The 19,961-nt window shown below is 43.7% G+C and overlaps 1 protein-coding gene across 3 annotated transcripts in view; it reads left to right on the top strand.

The window, feature by feature from the left end:
• The window catches only part of LOC135545824 (rho guanine nucleotide exchange factor 6-like), a 29,768-nt gene extending 10,418 nt beyond the window's left edge, over window positions 1–19,350 (top strand). Inside the window, exons 4-22 of one of the 3 annotated variants that reach the window (XM_064973738.1) lie at window positions 1,076–1,194; window positions 1,478–1,682; window positions 1,820–1,872; window positions 2,019–2,113; window positions 2,310–2,405; window positions 5,836–5,958; window positions 7,634–7,772; window positions 8,190–8,249; window positions 9,111–9,257; window positions 10,353–10,439; window positions 10,532–10,613; window positions 11,407–11,522; window positions 11,789–11,953; window positions 12,930–12,950; window positions 13,902–13,995; window positions 14,849–14,950; window positions 15,370–15,469; window positions 16,541–16,595; window positions 16,769–19,350. In XM_064973738.1, coding sequence (XP_064829810.1) covers window positions 1,076–1,194; window positions 1,478–1,682; window positions 1,820–1,872; window positions 2,019–2,113; window positions 2,310–2,405; window positions 5,836–5,958; window positions 7,634–7,772; window positions 8,190–8,249; window positions 9,111–9,257; window positions 10,353–10,439; window positions 10,532–10,613; window positions 11,407–11,522; window positions 11,789–11,953; window positions 12,930–12,950; window positions 13,902–13,995; window positions 14,849–14,950; window positions 15,370–15,469; window positions 16,541–16,595; window positions 16,769–16,891 — 1,982 coding nt within the window. In that variant the 3' untranslated portion in view covers window positions 16,892–19,350. The other 2 variants (XM_064973740.1, XM_064973741.1) reach the window with 2 other exon arrangements.
• Window positions 19,351–19,961: the final 611 nt, after the last annotated feature.

Below are 19,961 nucleotides of genomic sequence, written 5' to 3'. Positions count from 1 at the left end.
ATTCACCCACTGGGAGCCAGGCCAAGCCAATCAGAATGAGTTTTTCCCCCACAAAATGGCTTTTATTATAGACAGAAATACTCCTCAGTGTTTGAGAGAAATAAACTTTTGGTATGTATGGAACGTTTCTGGGATTTTTAAAATTTCAACTCATGAAACATGGGACGAACACTTTACGTGTTGCGTTTTTCTATTTCTGTTTAGTGTAGTTGTTGACTTAGGTTTTGCAGCTGGCATTGGAAGAGGTTGTGGCAGAGACATGCCCAGCTCTGTTGGCACTGCTGGAGCTAGAAGCTAATGTATCACTGTGCCTGCAAAAGGAGTCCTCTCACAAGACTACTCCTGTAAGAGAATACTGAGAAGAGTTGATTAGTCAGCTCTTTGAAGATGATTTTGTCTACCTGCCAGTGTTATTGTCCAACTCAAACTACCATCCACGCCATCGGTTTACTTGAGCACATTTAAGGTATAATGAGCCATTACGTCATTGATGTTGGGCAATGATAATATACATCAAGGTTTCTCAGCTTGTCTGTGTTAGATGGCTGGTCTGGGATCAGTGTGTGCTAGTTGAGGTGATGTGAGGTGATTCTGTCAGCTAGGCACTGCAGACATCTGTGTGCCCACTGTCCCTTGGGGACTCCGCAGAGCTAACAGCCTGCACTGAAACACATTGTCATCAACAAGTTGCAAGCACTGCACAACCCAATGCTTCAACAGTCTGAAATCCATTTAAACTGACGACTGAAGTGTGTGTGTGTGTGTGTGTGTGTGTGTGTGTGTGTGTGTGTGTGTGTGTGTGTGTGTGTGTGTGTGTGTGTGTGTGTGTGTGTGTGTGTGTGTGTGTGTGTGAAAGACAAGTATTTCTGTCATCTCATCTGTTATGAGTAGTGTAATTGTAGAAATAAAAGTGATTTTGTTTATCATTATTAAAATAATTATGTAAGTTGTCGTATTCAAGGACAGACTCACAAACATTTATATAACCTCTGAGTCCTTTGCAGTCACATTGCTACATGGTGGATCATAATGAACTATTTAAGGTGTGTGTGTGTGTGTGTTTTCTCTTCCACAGACTGTGGCACTGAGAGGTCATGTCCCCAGTCCAGCACACCTGCTCCTAGCCAGTCCACCACCTCACACACACACACCTCTTCCAGGTCCAAGTCCCTGCCCAGACAATCCAAACCAGCAGTAAGGTCGCACGCACACACACACTCCGTCACGTTAGTCGTTTTTGTGTCATTCCATGTTTGTAAAAGGATGACCCTGACAGTGAAACAGACCTAATTTGAACATTTTTTGTAGCATGTGCTGTTAACCAGTAATTACAAATATATTCACACTCCTGTACGCCTGTCCTGATCGGCTTGTACACTTGGCTCACATATTACATAAATGCATAATAAATCAAACTTTCCTGATTGGTTAAATTGTATATACGAGTCGGTAACTGACAACTATTCTACCCATCCAGGAGATGTCGGAGAACGGCGGAGGCGGGCAGGTGCTGGTGAAGGCACGCTTCCAGTTCAAGCAGAACAACGAGGATGAGCTCTCCTTCAACAAGGGAGACCTGATCAGTGTGTCGCGCCAGGAGGAGGGCGGCTGGTGGGAGGGCTCGCTCAACGGCAAGACGGGCTGGTTCCCCAGCAACTATGTCCGCGAGGTCAAGCCCTGTGGTGAGTAGGGCTGGGAAAGAGTCTGTGGTAGCATGCTGTACTAACACCAGACTAGATTATGATGCTTAGCACAACACTCATTCTGTGTGCTGTTTGCTGCTCTGTAACTTTGCCCCTGACTACCTTACTTCTTGCAGATAAACCAGTGTCTCCTAAAGCATCTCAACTGACCAAGAACTACTACACTGTGGTGAGTGGGCTCTCTCCCATTGGTTCTCCCTTTTCTACAGCTCCATATGCACTGGGCCACTACAGCTTTGCTTAGCGGAACAGTTTAGGCTGTGTCAGCGTTTCTGTCTCTAATAGGATGTGGGTTATTTAAATGATCTTTCTCAGGTGGTGCAGGACATCCTGGAGCATGAGAGGGAGTTTGTCAAGGAGCTGCAGACAATGTTGAGCTGTTATCTACGACCCCTAAAGGCCAGCAACAAGTAAGCTCAGCGAACAAGGATGGGTGTCAATTAATTCAGATGCAAACTGTTTAGATACATTTTGAAATACCAGTTACTAAAGAGCCTTGTGGCATTGTGAATCTCTCCGAATGACCCATGCAACATGCTGATGTTTTTAATAGGTATATCTGTTCTACTCATTGTAATTCTATGTTCTCTGCTGTGTGGTGTCCAGGCTGAGCATTACAGACAGTGGCAGTCTGAGTGGTAACCTGGAGGAGATCCTCACCTTCCAGCAGGGTCTGGTTCTTGCTCTGGACGAGTGCACCAAGTAAGTGTACAGTACATTCGGAAAGTATTCAGACATTTTGTTACGTTACAACCTTATTCTAAAATGGATTAAATAATTTTTTCACCTCATCAATTTACACCCAATACCCCATAATGACAAAGCAAAAACTGGTTTTAATTTTTTTTTCAAATGTATAAAAAAAGGAAATATCACATTTACATAAGTATTCAGACCCTTTACTCAGTACTTTGTTGAAGCACCTTTGGCAGCGATTACAGCCTTGAGTCTGCTTGGGCGTGATGCTACAAGCTTGGCACGCCTGTATTTGGGGAGTTTCTTCCATTCTTCTCTGCAGATCCTCTCAAGCTCTGTCAGGTTGGATGGGGAACTTCGTTGCTCAGCTATTTTCAACTCTCTCCAGATATGTTTGATCGGGTTCAAGTCCGGGCTCTGGCTGGGCCACTCAAGGACATTCAGAGACTTGTCTTGAAGCCACTCCTGCATTGTCTTGGCTGTGTGCTTAGGTTTGTTGTCCTGTTGGAAGGTGAACCTTCGCCCCAGTCTGAGGTTATGAACACTTTGGAGAAGGTTTTCATCAAGGATCTCTCTGTACTTTGCTTCTTTGATCTTTGCCTCAATCCTGACAAGTCTCCCAGTCCCTGCCACTGAAAAACATCCCCACTGTATGATGCTTCCACCACCATGCTTCACTGTAGGGATGGTGCCAGGTTTCCTCCAGACTAGACGCTTGGCATTCAGGCCAAAGAATTCCATCTTATTTTCATTAGACCAGAGAATCTTGTTTCTCATGGTCTGCGAGACTTTAGGTGCCTTTTGGCAAACTCCAAGTGGGCTGTCATTTGCCTTTTACTGCGGTGTGGCTTCCGTCTGGTCACTCTACCATAAAGGCCTGATTAGTGGAGTGCTACAGAGATGCTTGTCCTTCGGGAAGTTTGTCCCACCTTCACAGAGGAACTCTGGAGCTCTGTCAGAGTGATCATCCAGTTATTGGTCACCTCCCTGAACAAGGCCCTTCTCCCCAGATTGCTCAGTTTGGCCGGGAGGCCAGCTCTAGGAAGACTCTTGGTGGTTCCAAACTTCTTACTTTTAAGAATGATGGATGCCACTGTGTTCTTGAGGACCTTAAATGCTGCAGACATCTTTTTGGTACCCTTCCCCAGATCTGCGCCTCGACACAATCCTGTCTCGGAGCTCTACGGACAATTCTTTCAACTTCATGGCTTGGTTTTTGCTCTGACATGCACTGTCAACTGTGGGATCTTACATAGACAGGTGTGTGCCTTTCCAAATGTATTTATTTATTTTTTATTTATTTCACCTTTATTTAACCAGGTAGGCAAGTTGAGAACAAGTTCTCCTTTACAATTGCGACCTGGCCAAGATAAAGCAAAGCAGTTCGACACATACAACGACACAGAGTTACACATGGAGTAAAACAAACATACAGTCAATAATACAGTATAAACAAGTCTATATACGATGTGAGCAAATGAGGTGAGATAAGGGAGGTAAAGGCAAAAAAAGGCCATGGTGGCAAAGTAAATACAATATTGCAAGTAAAACACTGGAATGGTAGATTTGCAATGGAAGAAATCATGTCCAATCAATTGGATTTTCCACAGGTGGGCCAATGAAGTTGTAGAAACATCTCAAGGATGATCAATGGAAAGAGGATGCACCATAAAATGTATATAGTATATATTGTAAATGTATATAGTATATATTGTAAATGTATATAGTATATATTGTAAATGTATATGGTATGTATAAGCTGGAAATACAGGCCTAAGCGTTGTTGTTCACTAGTTTGCTTCAATTGGGAGAGGGGTGGTTGGAGGGTAATAAAGGAAATAAGTGTGTGTACCGTTCAAAAGTTTGGGGTCACTTAGAAATTCTCTCTCTACTCTGGTTAGAGCCAGTTTGTGCTGTTCTGTGAAGGGAGTAGTACACAGCGTTGTACAAGATCTGAAGTTCCTTGGAAATTTCTCACATGGAATAGTCTTCATTTCTCAGAACTAGAATAGACTGACGAGTTTCAGAAGAAAGGTCTTTGTTTCTGGCCATTTTGAGCCTGTAATCGAACCCAATACTCAACTAGTCTAAAGAAGGCCCGTTTTATTGCTTCTTTAATCAGGACAACAGTTTTCAGCTGTGCTAACATAATTGCAAATGGGTTTTCTAATGATAAATTGTCCTTTTTAAAATTATTAACTTGGTTTAGTTAACACAATGTGCCATTGGAACACAGGAGTGATGGTTGCTGATCATGGGCCTCTGTACCCCTAGGTAGATATTGCATAAAAAATCTGTCGTTTCCAGCTGCAATAGTCATTTACAACATTAACAATGTCTACACTGTATTTCTGATCAATTAGATGTAATTTGAATGAACAAAAAACGTGCTTTTCTTTCAAAAACAAGGACATTTCTAAGTGACCCCAAACTTTTGAACAGTAGTGTGTTCCTGTTCCAGGTTAATACATTTGCAAAAAGTTTGAGAAACCTGTTTTCGCTTTGTCATTACGGGGTATTGTGTGTAGATCGCTGAGGATTTTTTATCAATTTTAGAATGAGGCTGTATGGTAACAAAATGTGGAAAAAGTCAAGGGGTCTGAATATTTTCAGAAGGAACTGTATGAGAGTGTAATGAGGACACATTGGGGGGGGGGGGGGGGGGGGGGGGCACTGCTCATTGAGGCAACTGAATTGGTCCAATCACATTACCCTAACCCAATGTCTAATCTGTGTCACTACACTTTCTGCCTATTCCGCTGTCTCTATCAGATATTCTGTTTTTGTTGTGATGTACTCGTAACTGACAAAATAATGGAAACACTAGAGTAAATGAGGAATACAAAGTATATTGAAAGCAAGTGCTTCCACACAGGTGTGGTTCCTGAGTTTATTATGCAATTAGCATCCCATCATGCTTAGGGTCATGTCTAAAAATGCTGGGCAGGCCATTATTTTGGCTACAATGCCCCAATAGGATGACAATGCCCACAAGGACAGGGCACGAGTGTTCACTGAATGGTTTGATGAGCATGAACACGACGTAAACCATATGCCATGGCCATCTCAGTCACCAGATCTAAACCCAATTGAACAGTTATGGGAGATTCTGGAGTGGCGCATGAGACTGCATTTGATCACCACCATCAACAAAGAATGATATCGCATCCTTCCAATAGAGTTCCAGACACTATGTCAATAATCTATGCCATGGTGCATTGAAGCTGTTTTGGCGGCTCATGGTGGCCCAACGCCCTATTAAGACATTTGGATGGTGTTTCGTTTATTTTGGCAGTTACCTGAAGCTCGAGATGGGGTGGCCTATGCTCCCTCTATTGGACAATATGTAGAATGGAATCTGAAACTAAACATACAGGAACAACCCAACTGTTGCCCTAGTAACTAACACACCCACTTCTTTCTGTGTGTGTTGCAGAGTTCCAGAGAGCCAGCAGCGATTGGCTGCCTGCTACCTCAACCTGATTGGTCAGATCAGGAGGCTGTACCGGTCATACTGTTCCAGTCACCCCTCGGCTGTCTGCGTACTCACTGACCACAGGTCAGTCCTTACTGGCATCTCAGTTCTGCATGACATGCATCTGCATTTGATTTACATTTCACTGCAAATGAACATGTCCATCAGTTTAGTAATGTGAGTAAAATGGAATGTCTTTGTGGATAACCATAGGCTATAGAAGAGTAGTTGCAGTTTCTCTTTGACCCACTAGGTGTCATACTTTCTCTGGAAATGTAGAGGTGCAACAGAGCGGTGTCTCAAATCAAATTGTATTAGTCACATACGTCGAATACAACAGGGGTAGATGTCACCTTACAGTGAAATGCTTACTTACAAGCCCCTAACCAACAGTTCAGTTTCAAAAAGTATGGATAAGAATAAGACATAAAAGTAACTAGTAATTAAAGACGGCAGGGTAGCCTAGTGGTTAGAGTAGTAACCGGAAGGTTGCAAGTTCAAACCCCCCAGCTGGTGGTTAGAGCGTTTGACTTGTAACTGAAAGGTTGCAAGTTCAAATCCCCGAGTTGACAAGGTACAAATCTGTCGTTCTGCCCCTGAACAGGCAGTTAACCCACTGTTCCTAGGCCATCATTGAAAATAAGAATTTGTTCTTAACTGACTTGCCTAGTTAAATAAAGATAAAATACATTTAAAAAAACAGCAGTAGTAAGAAATAAATGAAATAACAATATATACAGGGGTGTGCCGGTACAGAGTCAATGTGCGGGGGCACCGGTTAGTTGAGGTAGTATGTACATGTAGGTAGAGTTAATTAAGGTGTCTATGCATAGATAACAACAGGGAGTGGTGTGGGGAGGGGGGAGGGGGGTGCAATGTGAATAGTCTGGGTAGCCATTTGACTAGATGTTCAGGAGTCTTATGGCTTGGGGGTAGAACCTGTTTAGAAGCCTCTTGGACCCAGACTTGGCACTCCGGTACCGCTTGCTTGGTGGTAGGAGAGAGAAGAGTCTATGACTGAGGTGGCTGGAGTCTTTGACAATTTTTATGGCCTTCCTCTGACACCGCCTGGTATAGAGGTCCTGGATGGCAGTGAGCTCAGCCCCAGTGATGTACTGGGCCGTTCTCACTACACTCTGTAGTGCCTTGCGGTTGGAGGCTGAGCAGTTCCCATACCAAGCAGTGATGCAACTAGTCAGGATGCTCTCAACTGTGTCTTTCTTGTCCGTTGTGAGTGACCTTTTTTAATTTGTAGCCTCCTCATTCTTATCCCTTGACTACAATCAGCCAGGCCCTGAGGCTCTGTGAACAGTTAATCACAGCGCTGTCCATCACACGCAATGTAGTTGTAACGAGCAAACAGAGCAATGAATCAAGTGGTTGTGTAATTATTATGTTAGTTACGCAATTAATCATGGCCACTATTGTGGAACTGGTGTTTTTTTTCACCCTCGGTCTCTTTCTGCGCAATTGTTAATGTGAAAACATGCACTGCAGAGATGAGAGAACACTGTCATGACACACACAAACACACACAGGAAGCTGCACACAGGATATCTATAGTTGTGGTTATGTTCCAGGCAGGTGTGGCACTTTTGATTTCACACTGAACTAATTAGCATCTTTAATACTGTGGGATCCTTTTAAGCTTTCTTCTTTCAAACACATTCAACAAATCTAGATTTTTCTCCCCATGGTAGAATATTTTCTCTCTCTTTACAAGGTCACCCAGCAGTAAAACTGTGTGTGTCTGTTGTAGTGAGGAGCTGGGTACGTTCATGGAGAGCCAGGGGGCCAGTCCGCCAGGCATCCTGACCCTGACCACCAGCCTGAGTAAACCCTTCATGAGGCTGGACAAGTATCCCATCCTGCTGCAGGAGCTGGAGAGACATATGGAGGTAGCCTAGTGGTTAGAGTGTTGGACTAGTAACCGAAAGGTTGCAAGTTCAAATCCCCGAGCTAACGAGGTACAAATCTGTCGTTCTGCCCCTGAACAGGCATTTAACCCACTGTTCCTAGGCCATCATTGAAAATAAGAATTTGTTCTTAACTGACTTGCCTAGTTAAATAAAGGTAAAATAAATAATAAACATTAGGCCTCATCTGGAGCCAACATAACCCTCTATAAGCCCATCTATGGATCCATATGCAACTGAGATTTAACTCACCTCCGCTGTTCCTGATGTCACTCCCCAATACCCTGTATTGGTATCCCTCCCAAACGTCTTAATGTAGATTGATTTATACATTTTTAATTGGGTATTGTGTAAGATATACATTATTTAAATGTTTATAATTTGTTGACTATCTTGCAGGAGGCCCACCCGGACTACAGTGACATCTTGAAGGTTACGGTGGCTTTTAAAAGCTTGGTGGTAGGTACAGCACCCCTGTGGTTTCTCATGCAATGTTTAGGTCGACATGGTCCATAGAGATTAGCCGTGTACACTGAGTACTGTATCAACTCACGAGTCTACAGTAGCATCATCTAGTCTATATTACCTAACACACTACCAAGAATCATCACTGTCTGTCTTGATGAAAGCACACTTAGCTATTTGAAACTACCGAAGGCTGTCCTTCTCAGAAGATTGGAGATGTTGCTTGTATAGGTCATATGTTTCCAAACTGAGATGGAGCATCACATAAAAGACACTCTTCCATGAGAGAAATTCTCAAGATGATAAGCCCATCTCGGTTGTTTTAATGAAAAGAAAAACACCATCTTGCTTCCTGTGTAATATGTCCTCAGTGAAAAACGTTTTCCTCTGGTGGGTTGTGGACTGAAATAGCAGCATGATACACTGTTTTCTGTTGGAGCAGTAGTTTGAGAGGAAGTTTCCACAGTGTGGCTGAGAGTTTGCGGGGAAGCGTTGACTCACACACACTGCAGTAGTCTCTTGATGTGTGAGGTGTGTATTTGAGCATATTTTGGGTCCACCAGCCCTATTTACGCGAACCTGGTTGGTGTTGATTTGTCATTTTGTCTTTGAGAGATGGGGAATCCCCCTTCTGGTCCCGGTAAACTGTTCTCTGTAACTCACCTTTTGCACGATGCACAGTTCCTTTATACCTGTTGCAGCATTGCCATATCCTGGACATTTTACATTATAGTGTGGAAATGCTTACTAAACCAGGCTTAAAACAGCTATCTTACGGTTCATCTATCCAGCACACATTAACAGTGTTTCAATTTCTCATATGAACTATACAGTAATGGACACCTCTCCTTTCAGACCCAGTGTCAGGACCTGCGGAAACGTAAGAACCTGGAACTACAGATCCTGTCGGAGCCAGTGAGAGGCTGGGAGGGAGACAGCATGAAGTCTCTGGGTCACGTGGCCTACATGTCCCTGGTCCACATGCAGAACGGGACCAATGAGGTGAGAGCAACGGATACAGGTGTCCCCCAATATGAAGTGTTAGGATCTGGGGAAGGTAAGCCTATCCTAGATCTGTGTGTAAGGGCAACTACCCAGAGAGAGTGCTACAGACCCCCTCCGAGAAGGTCAAAGTTCAAAATAACAATGTTTTGAGCAGTATGAACGGTGGTTAGGCGAATAACGAGAAAAGGGAGGTAGACCAATTACATTCTCTGCTTGACGACCAGGAACAGCTGCCTGTTTGTTCACTCACAGGTTTAGAGTTGATACAAGGACCTGTTTCCCCCAAATTGTATTATTTCAGCTCCTGTGAATAGCATTTCCAAATGACTGAACGTGCCATTGCCACATTATTTGGCACCGATAAGATTGTTTCCGTCAAACACATTCTGGAGATCAAATTGTATTAGTGGGGGCAGGCAGGCAATGTGAATAGTCTGGGTAGCCATTTGTCTAGAGGTTCAGGAGTCTTATGGCTTGGGGGTGAAGCTGTTTTGAAGCCTCTTGGACCTAGACTTTGCGCTCCGGTACCGCTTGCCATGCGGTAGCAGAGAACAGTCTATGATTGAGGTGGCTGGAGTCTTTGACAATTTTTAGGGCCTTTCTCTATAGAGGTCCTGGATGGCAGGAAGATTGGCCCCAGTGATGTACTGGGCCGTTCGCACTGCCCTCTGTAGTCCTATAGATGAGTCCTATATGCTGATTGCCACCCCCTCTCATACGTTATGCCTATGTTAATTTCATTATGAATCAGAAACCCCAGACTGGCCATATATAGAGTGGAAAGCCAGTCCCCCTCCCCCGTAGTGTGGTTTCTGTGTAGGGGTCGACTATGAGGATCTGAAAGCCGAGAGGAATAAATATCTGGCTGTGTTTTGGTCTGATTGAAGCACCACCTGACGCCAATCTAACATCTTTCAAACCTATTCCCTGTTTTCTTTACTTTTTAACTCAAATCAAAAGTATTCGTCATGTACATAGTTTACAGCAGGGATAAAAGGTGCACCGAAATGCTTACGGGCAAGTGCCCTCACCTGTGTCCGTGGGTGTCGTTGTGTGATTGACTCTGTGGCACTGCTTGTGTGTTCCCCATAGGAGAAGGAGGAGCGCTACCTCATGATGTTTCCCGGTGTGCTGGTCCTGCTGTCTGCTAGCCCGCGCATGAGCGGTTTCATATACCAGGTAACCTAATGCGTCCTAAGTATTGCACTCAATCTGGGGAAGTGTGTCAACCCCCCCCCCCCCCCCTTCTCTCTCTGTGTGTCCCCCCCCAGGGAAGGCTGCCGCTGACAGGCTCCACAGTCTCCAGGCAGACGGAGGACACGGAGAACGGGCACTACACCTTTGAGATCACAGGTACCGTAGGTTAGCGAGGGAGCCTTGAGTCATTTAGCTGGCCCTCTTATCCAGAGCGACTTACAGTAATGGGTGCATACATTTTCATACGCTTTGGTGTGGTCTGCAGTTCCATCAAGTAGATTAGTTCTAGTGAGTTTGCAATCAGTGCCAAGAATTGGGTTTCCTGTGAAAGGCCTATATCTTAACACACTCCATTATCAATCCATTACGCTCTACACGTCAGCGGGTCGAAGGTCAGTAATGCAGTTACGCCTCATTTTTAGCAAATGAATGGAGGATTTCTTACTTAACATCCCTCTGATAGAGCAGCTTCCTATTATATTATGTCATTCTCATTCCAAACCCTTCTGTACAAACGGTGTAAAAACCTTGATTCGTCTCGGTTTTAATGATGCAGTGACTCATGACGTTCACTGAGGGAAAGGGAAACGATGCTCCATCAATGAGTTACGTGAAATTATCCGTCTTAGCGTTAATGCAATGCTATCATTAACATGCCAGGGCTGCAGGGAGAACCACTCCTCCTAGTTGTCTTGTTTACTTGCCGCAGGACACAGGATTGGCTAACAGTTTATTTTTTATTTTTACCATGACACCATAATCCAGTTTTTCATCCAGTCGCGACTCGCCAGCCGTCATGGTGGACGGTTATGCTTCATGCCAGGTGCCCTATATGTGGGCGTTACAAAACACCTTGCAAACAGTTTTACCTACCCCTAACTCTAGGTAACCCAGCCTGAAACTTCCCTGCAAAGTGCAACCCACTGAAGTGTGTGTGTGTGTGCTGCAGGAAGCACAATGGATCGCATCACAGTGTTCTGCAGTAACCCCCAGGAGCTGCAGGAGTGGCTGGACCATCTCCATGCCTACAGCGAAGGAGCCAGCCCCGTGGGCACCATTATCAAGGTAAAGACATGGGCACACTGTCCATGATTTCTTTCTGAAAAGATGCAGAAAGTGGCGTTGCGTAGAGAATGTTCGCTAAACAAGACGGCTGTGCTGTATTTCCCTCTAGACTTAGTATCATAGTATGAGAACATCTACACCACTTCGTGTATCCAGAACTCGCATTGCGCTGAACCATTTCAACATCCACTGTACTTCACACATGGCTGGCACTTGCATTCAACTTGCATTGAACCTCACACATCCATCATCTCTCTGACTGAAAGCCGGTCAGTATGGTGGGCACCCCCACTCACCTGCCCAGCTTCAGCACCCCCAGCCAGGCCAACCGGGGACCCCTGGAGCCCCCCAAGACCACCAAGCCCTGGTCTCTGAGCTGCCTGCGCCCCGCCCCACCCCTCAAGCCCTCCGCTGCACTGGGCTACAAGGAGGTAGGCCAACCCAGACCTACAGAATATCCATCTATCTCTTTGTTCTTCAGTCTTGATACCCGAGAGCTGCAGTGTGAGCAGGGATTTTTTTCCAGCCCAGCATTAACCCTCTATAGAGTCTGGGTTGGGCTATAGAGTCTGCTATTCAGGTTCTTGATGAATAGCCAATTACTTGAATCAGGATATAGTGCTGGGTTAGGACAAAAGCCTGCACACACTAAGTTTATTCGGAGCCTGGGGTAAAGAGCACTGCTTTAAGTCTTTTACGGTAACATGAGTTTAACGGGTCCATGGAAAAACCCTGTCAGATATAGCTGTTTGTGTGGGCAGAGCTCTTACCAGATGAGTAGGCAAATGGGGGTCCTGGAATCTATATAAAAACAGTGTATAGACAAGGTGAGGGGGTTGTGTTGGTGATAAGTAACTACATTAATTCCAGTACAGACTTGTCTTTTGAATGGCGCTTGTCTGGCTGTCAGGTTGACCTGGTGGTGGGCTGCACCAGCTGCTACTCCACAGGGCCTGGAAGTGGTCAGTGTGCGGTGAGGTCGAGCTTGGTCACTGACCATTTATTTTGCCAGAATAATCCTCTTAAAAATGGTTATCGTTTTGCAGATTCCTGAGATCCATGAAAACGTTGACAAAAAGACGTTACGTACAATGACGTAGGTTGAAAATAGGTAATTTGTGGTGAGATTTCAGGATATTCTAAAGCTAGAGTGCAGCATTATCCACTATGCTCTATGCCCCCAGGGTTAAAGCAGCTATTAGCTGCATCTCCACTTTCCCTCTCTTTTTCACTGTGGAATCATCACTCTGTTTTCTTCATACTGCAGGATGAGGGGGGGGGTACTGACATTTTCACCGTTCACTCTTCTAATTTCTCCCACTTTTTTTTCTTCTCATGCATCTTTCTATATCTCTCTATCTCTCTCTCTTTCTCTCTCTCTATCTCTCTCCATACTGGCTGCTGTAGAGGATGTCTTCTATCTTGAAGGTGAGGCTAGATCTATCGCTCTCCCTCTGTGTGGATGTGTGCGTCCTTGTGCTGAAGTGGCATGTCATTGCTCTGTTTGCCTCTCCCTCTGCTGTAAACTGTTGGTTTCCTGTGTTCTCTGCTGCCTTGTGTCTTTTATCCCCGTACTCACCAAGAGCCTTTGGCAGACGTTCTGTTTTCTAGGTAACACAAAGCTATTTCTAGGTAACGGATACAAGTAGAATTTGATGCAGAAACACTCACCCCCCCCCCCCACACACACACACACACACACTTTTTATAAAGAATCAATCATCCCGCTTTTTAATAGGTCTGTTAGGGAGCTTTATTGAGATGGACATAATGTGTGTGTGTGCTTTATTTTCAACGAAGCTGCTTCTTGGTGCACCTTGGCTAGCATATGATCAAATAAGAAAGAATAAATGGTAGTTTACAGGTTAGAAAATGGGAGGGGTTACATAAGAGGGTTTTAAAATGGTTCATTAATGGTAAAGATGATTCATTATAGCAGACGTGATGACATAGGCCACAGTTAGCACCAAGTGTGTGACATGGCTGTGCTAAAAGCTAAATGTGTTAATTAATGACTCGGAGGGGACAATTTTTGTTTCTAAAAGTAAACTGTTAAAAATAATACCAGGGTTGTGTTCATTAGGCACCAAATGGAAGAAACCTGACTGAAACGAGGAGTGGCTACTTAAATTGTAATTTTATTTTCCTGTTGCTTGCCCTAATGAACATGACCCAGGTTACTGCTGTCCCATGCTTGTGGAACTTCTAAGACTTTGTCACCGTGTATGTTTTCGTCTATAGAGGCAATGTGTGTGTGTGTGTTACTGTAGGCTTGCATTTACTGTGATGTTTCCCCCCCTGGCTTGAAGGTGTGTGTCACTGTGTTGGCTTTGACTCTGTGTACCATACCCTCCTAACAGTTCTCTGTCACTCCTACAGGACTCCAGTAAGAGCTCTGGGCCCATTAAGAATTTCTTCCCAAAACGCAGAGCAGAAAGGAAACATTCCGACGAGGAGTTCCTCTTACGTAAAAGTAGGTTTGATCATTCCACTCTAGGAAATGAAACCATAAATCTGTTGCCACCAAGAAAAGCACAGATTCACACTCTGCGTGGCAAAATACAGTCGCTGCCTAACCAATCAACTCATTTCTCTCACTGTGAATCGACACTCCAGTGTAATTCACTGCACGTAACTCAAAACGCATGTCTCACGTGGTTTATGGTACTTCATTGCTAGTTGAGACATCCAGCTCCTAGTAACTGTCCAGTAAAATCTTACTTCTTAAAGTTCACAGTCCGTTAACTCATACCTAAATAATGTTGTTGACTCATCCTATACTCATATTTGTGGCCAAAGTGTAAATAAAATAAAAACACTTAGGAAAGAAATTCAACTCAAACAGACTGTTTAAAAATGGTTGCTGTTTCCTCATTAAATGTGATGTCAAGTTGGCTGAGCTGGCCAATCAGCTTTTTACTTGCCATTTAATGTTTTTAATGATGGTATACACCCGCACTGTTCTGTTGTAGCCCTTACCATTCAAACACAGAAAAGCTGCTTTTAAACATACTTAATTACCATTTATTGGAAGGGAAACTATTTCACTCAATGTCATTAATTATACGTCATATTTCATAGAAATCTGGAAAAACTAGACAGTTCATTTAAAGTAACTGGAACAATGAGAGGGAAACTGACCATCTGTAGCAGACACACAGACAGTTACCATAGAGATGAAGCAGCTAAATCAGTTGTTCCTGTCTGTCTGTCTTGTCTGTCTGTCTGTCAGGTCTGTGTCAGTTGAATGTTGGAATTTAAAGTCAGTCTTTGTGGTTCAGAAGGCTCCTGACTCCCAGTTTCCCTTGTGTGCCTTTGATTGGCAGGTACAGCTGCTCTGGAGGAGGATGCCCAGATTCTGAAAGTGATCGAGGCCTACTGCACAGGGGCCAGCCAGCATCAGGCCAGCCAGCATCAGGCCAGCACAGGTGAGCCGAAGAGAGTGTCTGTCTGTGGGCACGCACACTTGTATGCATCTGTGTGTGAGGGATTATTTTCAACCTGTCATAAATGTAAGTGTGTGTGTGTGTGTGTGTGTGTTATACACACACACTGGCCACCCCTTATAGCCTGGTTCCGCTCTAGGTTTCTTCCTAGGTTTTGGCCTTTCTAGGGAGTTTTTCCTAGCCACCGTGCTTCTACACCTGCATTGCTTGCTGTTTGGGGTTTTAGGCTGGGTTTTTGTACAGCACTTTGAGATATCAGCTGACGTACGAAGGGCTATAGAAATACCCTTGATTTGATTTATACAGACAAATAATTTATTTCAACAGGTCCAAGGTCTGTGTGTGTGTCACACCTTTAATGGCCCATAGACTTACATGTGTGTTATTGTGTCTTTCTGCAGCGGTGAGGAAAGTGTGTGTCCCTCAGGTCCTGCTGCCTGATGAAGAGAAGATCATGGTGGAGGAGATGAAGAACAACGGTCAGACAAGCATAGAGGAAAAGTAAGATGGCCATCACTCAGGAGAATAGACGTTTATTAAACCATTACAACACTGTGCGTTAGGACGGGGCGGTATACTGTCAGAATGGACAAAGACTCATTTGAAATCACTTATTTGTTGCCCCCTAAGATCATGAACTACTCAAAGTATATTTTAGAACTTTTTTATTATTAAAAACATAAAATACCGTCAAAAATGTGAAAAATATGATATTTTGGCCAGATTGCCCAAAAGGCACTTGCACATCTGAGCTGTTTTTGTTGCAGGTGCAATAGTAATAGTTGAATAAAATAAGAAACCCGCACACCGCTCTTGATAGTGTCACTGCTCTTTAATAAGCTTAAGTATCGGACACACTGCCTTAGCACCATTATGTAGACATAGCTCCACCCACATCCGTTCCACGCATCGAATGGGATTGGAGTCAAGAGAACCATTAAGTGCTACCAAATATAACAATGAGCATTTCATAAATATTTGAAATAGTGTGTACGTTAAACATATTAAACACAATCAGGACATCGCGCTACCAAGCAAGTTTTCATAAATCATCAGGTACAGCGCAAGAAAAACTTCAGAGTAAACTGAAAGGGGGCATAATTCATGTTCACATTTTACAACATAACATACATAGGCATTTCATCATTAAGACCTCTAGGAAATAATGTATGGAGGGTGAAAATCCGAAAACATTCTCTTTTACTCAGATTATTACGTATATCACCTGGCCGTATCGCCCAGCCCTACTGTGTATGCCCATGGATCTGCAGTTAGTTTTGTTTAGGTGGTCGTTTCAACACATCTAATACGATGCTTTTTCAAATCTGTGGTATTTATTCATCCAGTTAAAATTAAGAAATGTATTTCTTTACATAATAACGTTACGGTATTAGCAAGTGGTAGTTTTGCCTTGAACATTGAGAAGCAAGAAATTGCCTCGTCAATATTTGTGAAATTATGTTTGACTACCTGGAGCACTCAAATTCCAAAGCCTTTGTCAAAGAACATAATGTGACATTAAGATATGCTGCTGTCCCACTTTCTGATAACCTTTTGTTTCTGCACTCGTAGGAGTCTGGTTGATGCAGTATATGCTTTAAAGGATGAGGTCCATGAATTAAAGAAGGTAAAACAAGAATTGTTCATCTAATGTTCACTCTGAGAAAGGTCAAGGCTGACAAGCCATTTCTGCTAAGTCGTGTTGGTGTAGTGGGTAATTGTGGTTTGTGTGGGTTCATAATTCTAGGTGTGTTCTCACATCTGTTCTGTGTAATATTGAACTTGTATGGGTCTTGTCAGGAGAATAAGTGGATGAAGCAATGTATGGAGGAGGAGCAGAAGTCTCGTAAGGAGCTGGAGAGAGTGGTCAGGAAGCTGGCCAAGCAGAGGAACGACTGTGCTCGGGAGGATGGAGGGCACTGAACAACTCCCCATACCTACCTACCTACCTAGCCCGTGTGTGTGTGTGCGACTGTGTGTGACTGCCTTCAATCCCTACAACACAGAAGGGTTGGATTCATGCATCTGGACAATGGTTAGAGCAACTCTCTGGTCTGATGCTGGGGATAACCAGGAGCAAAAATTCTGATTGGTTGCCTCCCGTCTACTGGCACTGGTCAACTCTGATGGAGCCGTTTTGGACAAAGGAGAAATAACTACTGCTCTATTGTCACCAGCTGCATCGCCACTGTGGACTATTGGGTCTACATTTCCAATAGAACATCTAATGGGATCGAGAAGCCATCTTTCGGTTCAATGGGGTGTTCTCTTGCATGTACTTGTTTCTGCAGGAGAACGACTCCCTCTGCCATAACTAGGGCTCATCTGGCCCACTCTACGTCTGTTACAGCACTGTTTCTTTATTTTGGTGTTGAGGACACCCCTTGCAACCTTGTCGGGAAAGAGTGAGGCTTGCATCGAGCTTTATTGAACATCATTGGCATTTTGAGATTGCACGTTCTAGACGTGAGACTCTGCGTCTCCAAGCTGTTTCATAGTCCTCAGAGCTTTAGCTTTTCATTTCAGATGGGTGAGACCTATCCATGGACTATCAAACAGTCCTCTAGCTCATGGTAAGTGGATTTCAATACCACTCATATCCATGCTGGTATTAACAATAATGAATAATTTCCTTGACTGTGTTTCTTACAATCTGCGCGGATGTACAGTATTTTTAAGATATTGTCACACATTAGATGTGACGATCAATATATAGGCCAAAGCTTTCAGGGATATAGATATATAACAAATAGAAAACCCGTATATGGTGTATTGCGTATAAAATAGACATGTAAAGATGACAACGGTGTAGCCTATACTTTCTTACCGAAACGATATAACAATTAAATACATGTACTAATAATACATAGCTTTGCTTTATTCAGGAGTTAAAGAATATATATTGCTTATTTATTTTCCATGAAAACATTTCATTATGTAGGGAGAGATGTGTGTATTGTATGTAGGATATATGGTACTGGGAACCCACTTGGGGCGGTCTCTGGGTTTCTGCCTTAAACCAACCCGCACCGCAGAAACCACCTCTACAGAATGATCACCTAAGGAAAAAATGTTTTTAAGTGATCTTTATTTATTTGGCATTGTCCATTGGGGAAGACAAAACACAACCCATTTTGATTTTAAGAATTTGGTACCACAGGAACAATGTTATTTGTACTTCGTAAACTGTGTCCCACAATGTGAGTTAGGGTTACATTCCAAGGAAGTCTCATTGCATCAGTGCCCATTTTCACAGAGCGTCTGAGCTGGACTGCTGTTCTAGGATGAGGACCCTCCGGTCCATTTTTATCTGAACTAATTATGGTCTAAAAGGGAACAAAGATGATCCTTTTCTTGGACTGTTTGTACATTTCGTCCCTGGTCTGTCGTTCTTATGCTTCTTTCTGGTGAGTTAATGCAGATGGAGATATGTCCCCACTTTGATTGTGTTGATGGAGAGTGTAAAGTATGAGTAGTGGGACCAAGGGCCCCCTGATCACAGTGGATTAGGTTATGAGGTACAGAGGAAGTGGCAGGGATTTACATGCACAGGTTTTCTGTCACATTTCAATGGGACTGATGGCACTGTTTCGACGTTCATGGGGACAGGTGAGGGTCGTGTGACGATTCAATGTGGAACCGGGCTTTGATGACTTATGTCAAGGCCTTCGGGGAAAGATGAATTCAGTTGAATCACAGCACTTCCTCCCAGGATGACGTGCAGTGCGTGCGCTGTAGAACCTGATGTCAACCTCATACTGCAGAGTGACCATAGGAACTTCATGAGAATGCAATGTGACCACTTCAGTAGGACTGTTTTCACCTGAGTGTCACTCTGAGACAGTCAGTTGGGCAGTAGACCAGATTGTATAAAAAGACGTATCTCTGTTAATGTACAGTGATGATGACTCATTCACCCACCTAACCAAAATGGGGCTATTGCATTGTCCCTGTTTCCTGGCCACTGTGTTCTCTGTAGTCCTGCTGTATAGCAGCATACTGTTACAAGCTGTTGTGTTCAGGTCCCACGGTCTGTCAGGTCAGCTCCACATGTTTTGTCACCTGTACAAATGTCCTTCAGTATCATTTGTTTATGTTTTATTGCTGAGATTATTTTTAACATCAATATTTTTTATCAATGCATTTTATTTTCTTCATAAAGTGTCTTAAACTTTTCAATGTCTGATAGCCTAAGCGAGCACTTAGACTGTTCCATCCTGCTCATGACGACTTGTGTCGGCAGACCACTCCACGTGTATCATTTGAAAAAGTGGTTTGATGCCAAAATTCTAACTCTATTGTAAAGGCATTTTGTTTCTTCTCGTTGCGGCACACTTTCATGTTTTCTGTATGGCCATTCTTTTAATAAAAATCAAACTTGATCCGCTGTTATTCATCCGTTTTTCATTCATGCTAGAAAAGTCCATTGGTAAACTGCGTTCCACCCTGTTTTCCACTTCTGGGTGATTGCACAGGTACATGAACACGCTACAGTGACTAGCGTATGTTGAGAGAGACCCATGACAGGATGGAATGACTGAGTAAAGATGACATCCTGTGAAAGCCACTTCTCCTCTCTTCATCTCCTGACAGGGTACGCTGCACCTCTGCTCTGTAGACTTACTTTTTCCATGCTGCTCAACGACTCCCTCTACCCCTGCAGTGGAATGCTCTATATGACGGCAGGGCTGTGTGGAGTTTGTTGCCATACGTTTGTACTGTTTCTATAAACCCAATTAGTCAATGGAATATATATCTGAAATCCCAATCGAAACCTGGAAGCCAGTTTCACTGCTCTTTAATTCTTCCCCTCGAAATCAGGACTGATTTAGACCTGGGAAAAGATGGTGCAATTAATTATCAGGTAGAACAGAAAGACAGCACTACTCCGGACCTTGTGGGGCAGCGTTTCCCAAACAGGGTCCTGGGATCCCCAAGGGGAGCACGTTTTGGTTAGCACTACACATCTGATTTTAAAATAATCAACTCATCA

Source organism: Oncorhynchus masou, chromosome 9, assembly GCF_036934945.1.
Source record: "Oncorhynchus masou masou isolate Uvic2021 chromosome 9, UVic_Omas_1.1, whole genome shotgun sequence".
NCBI lineage: Eukaryota > Metazoa > Chordata > Actinopteri > Salmoniformes > Salmonidae > Oncorhynchus > Oncorhynchus masou.
The sequence above is the reverse complement of the archived record's forward strand: the minus strand, read 5'-3'. Positions and strand labels throughout refer to the sequence as shown.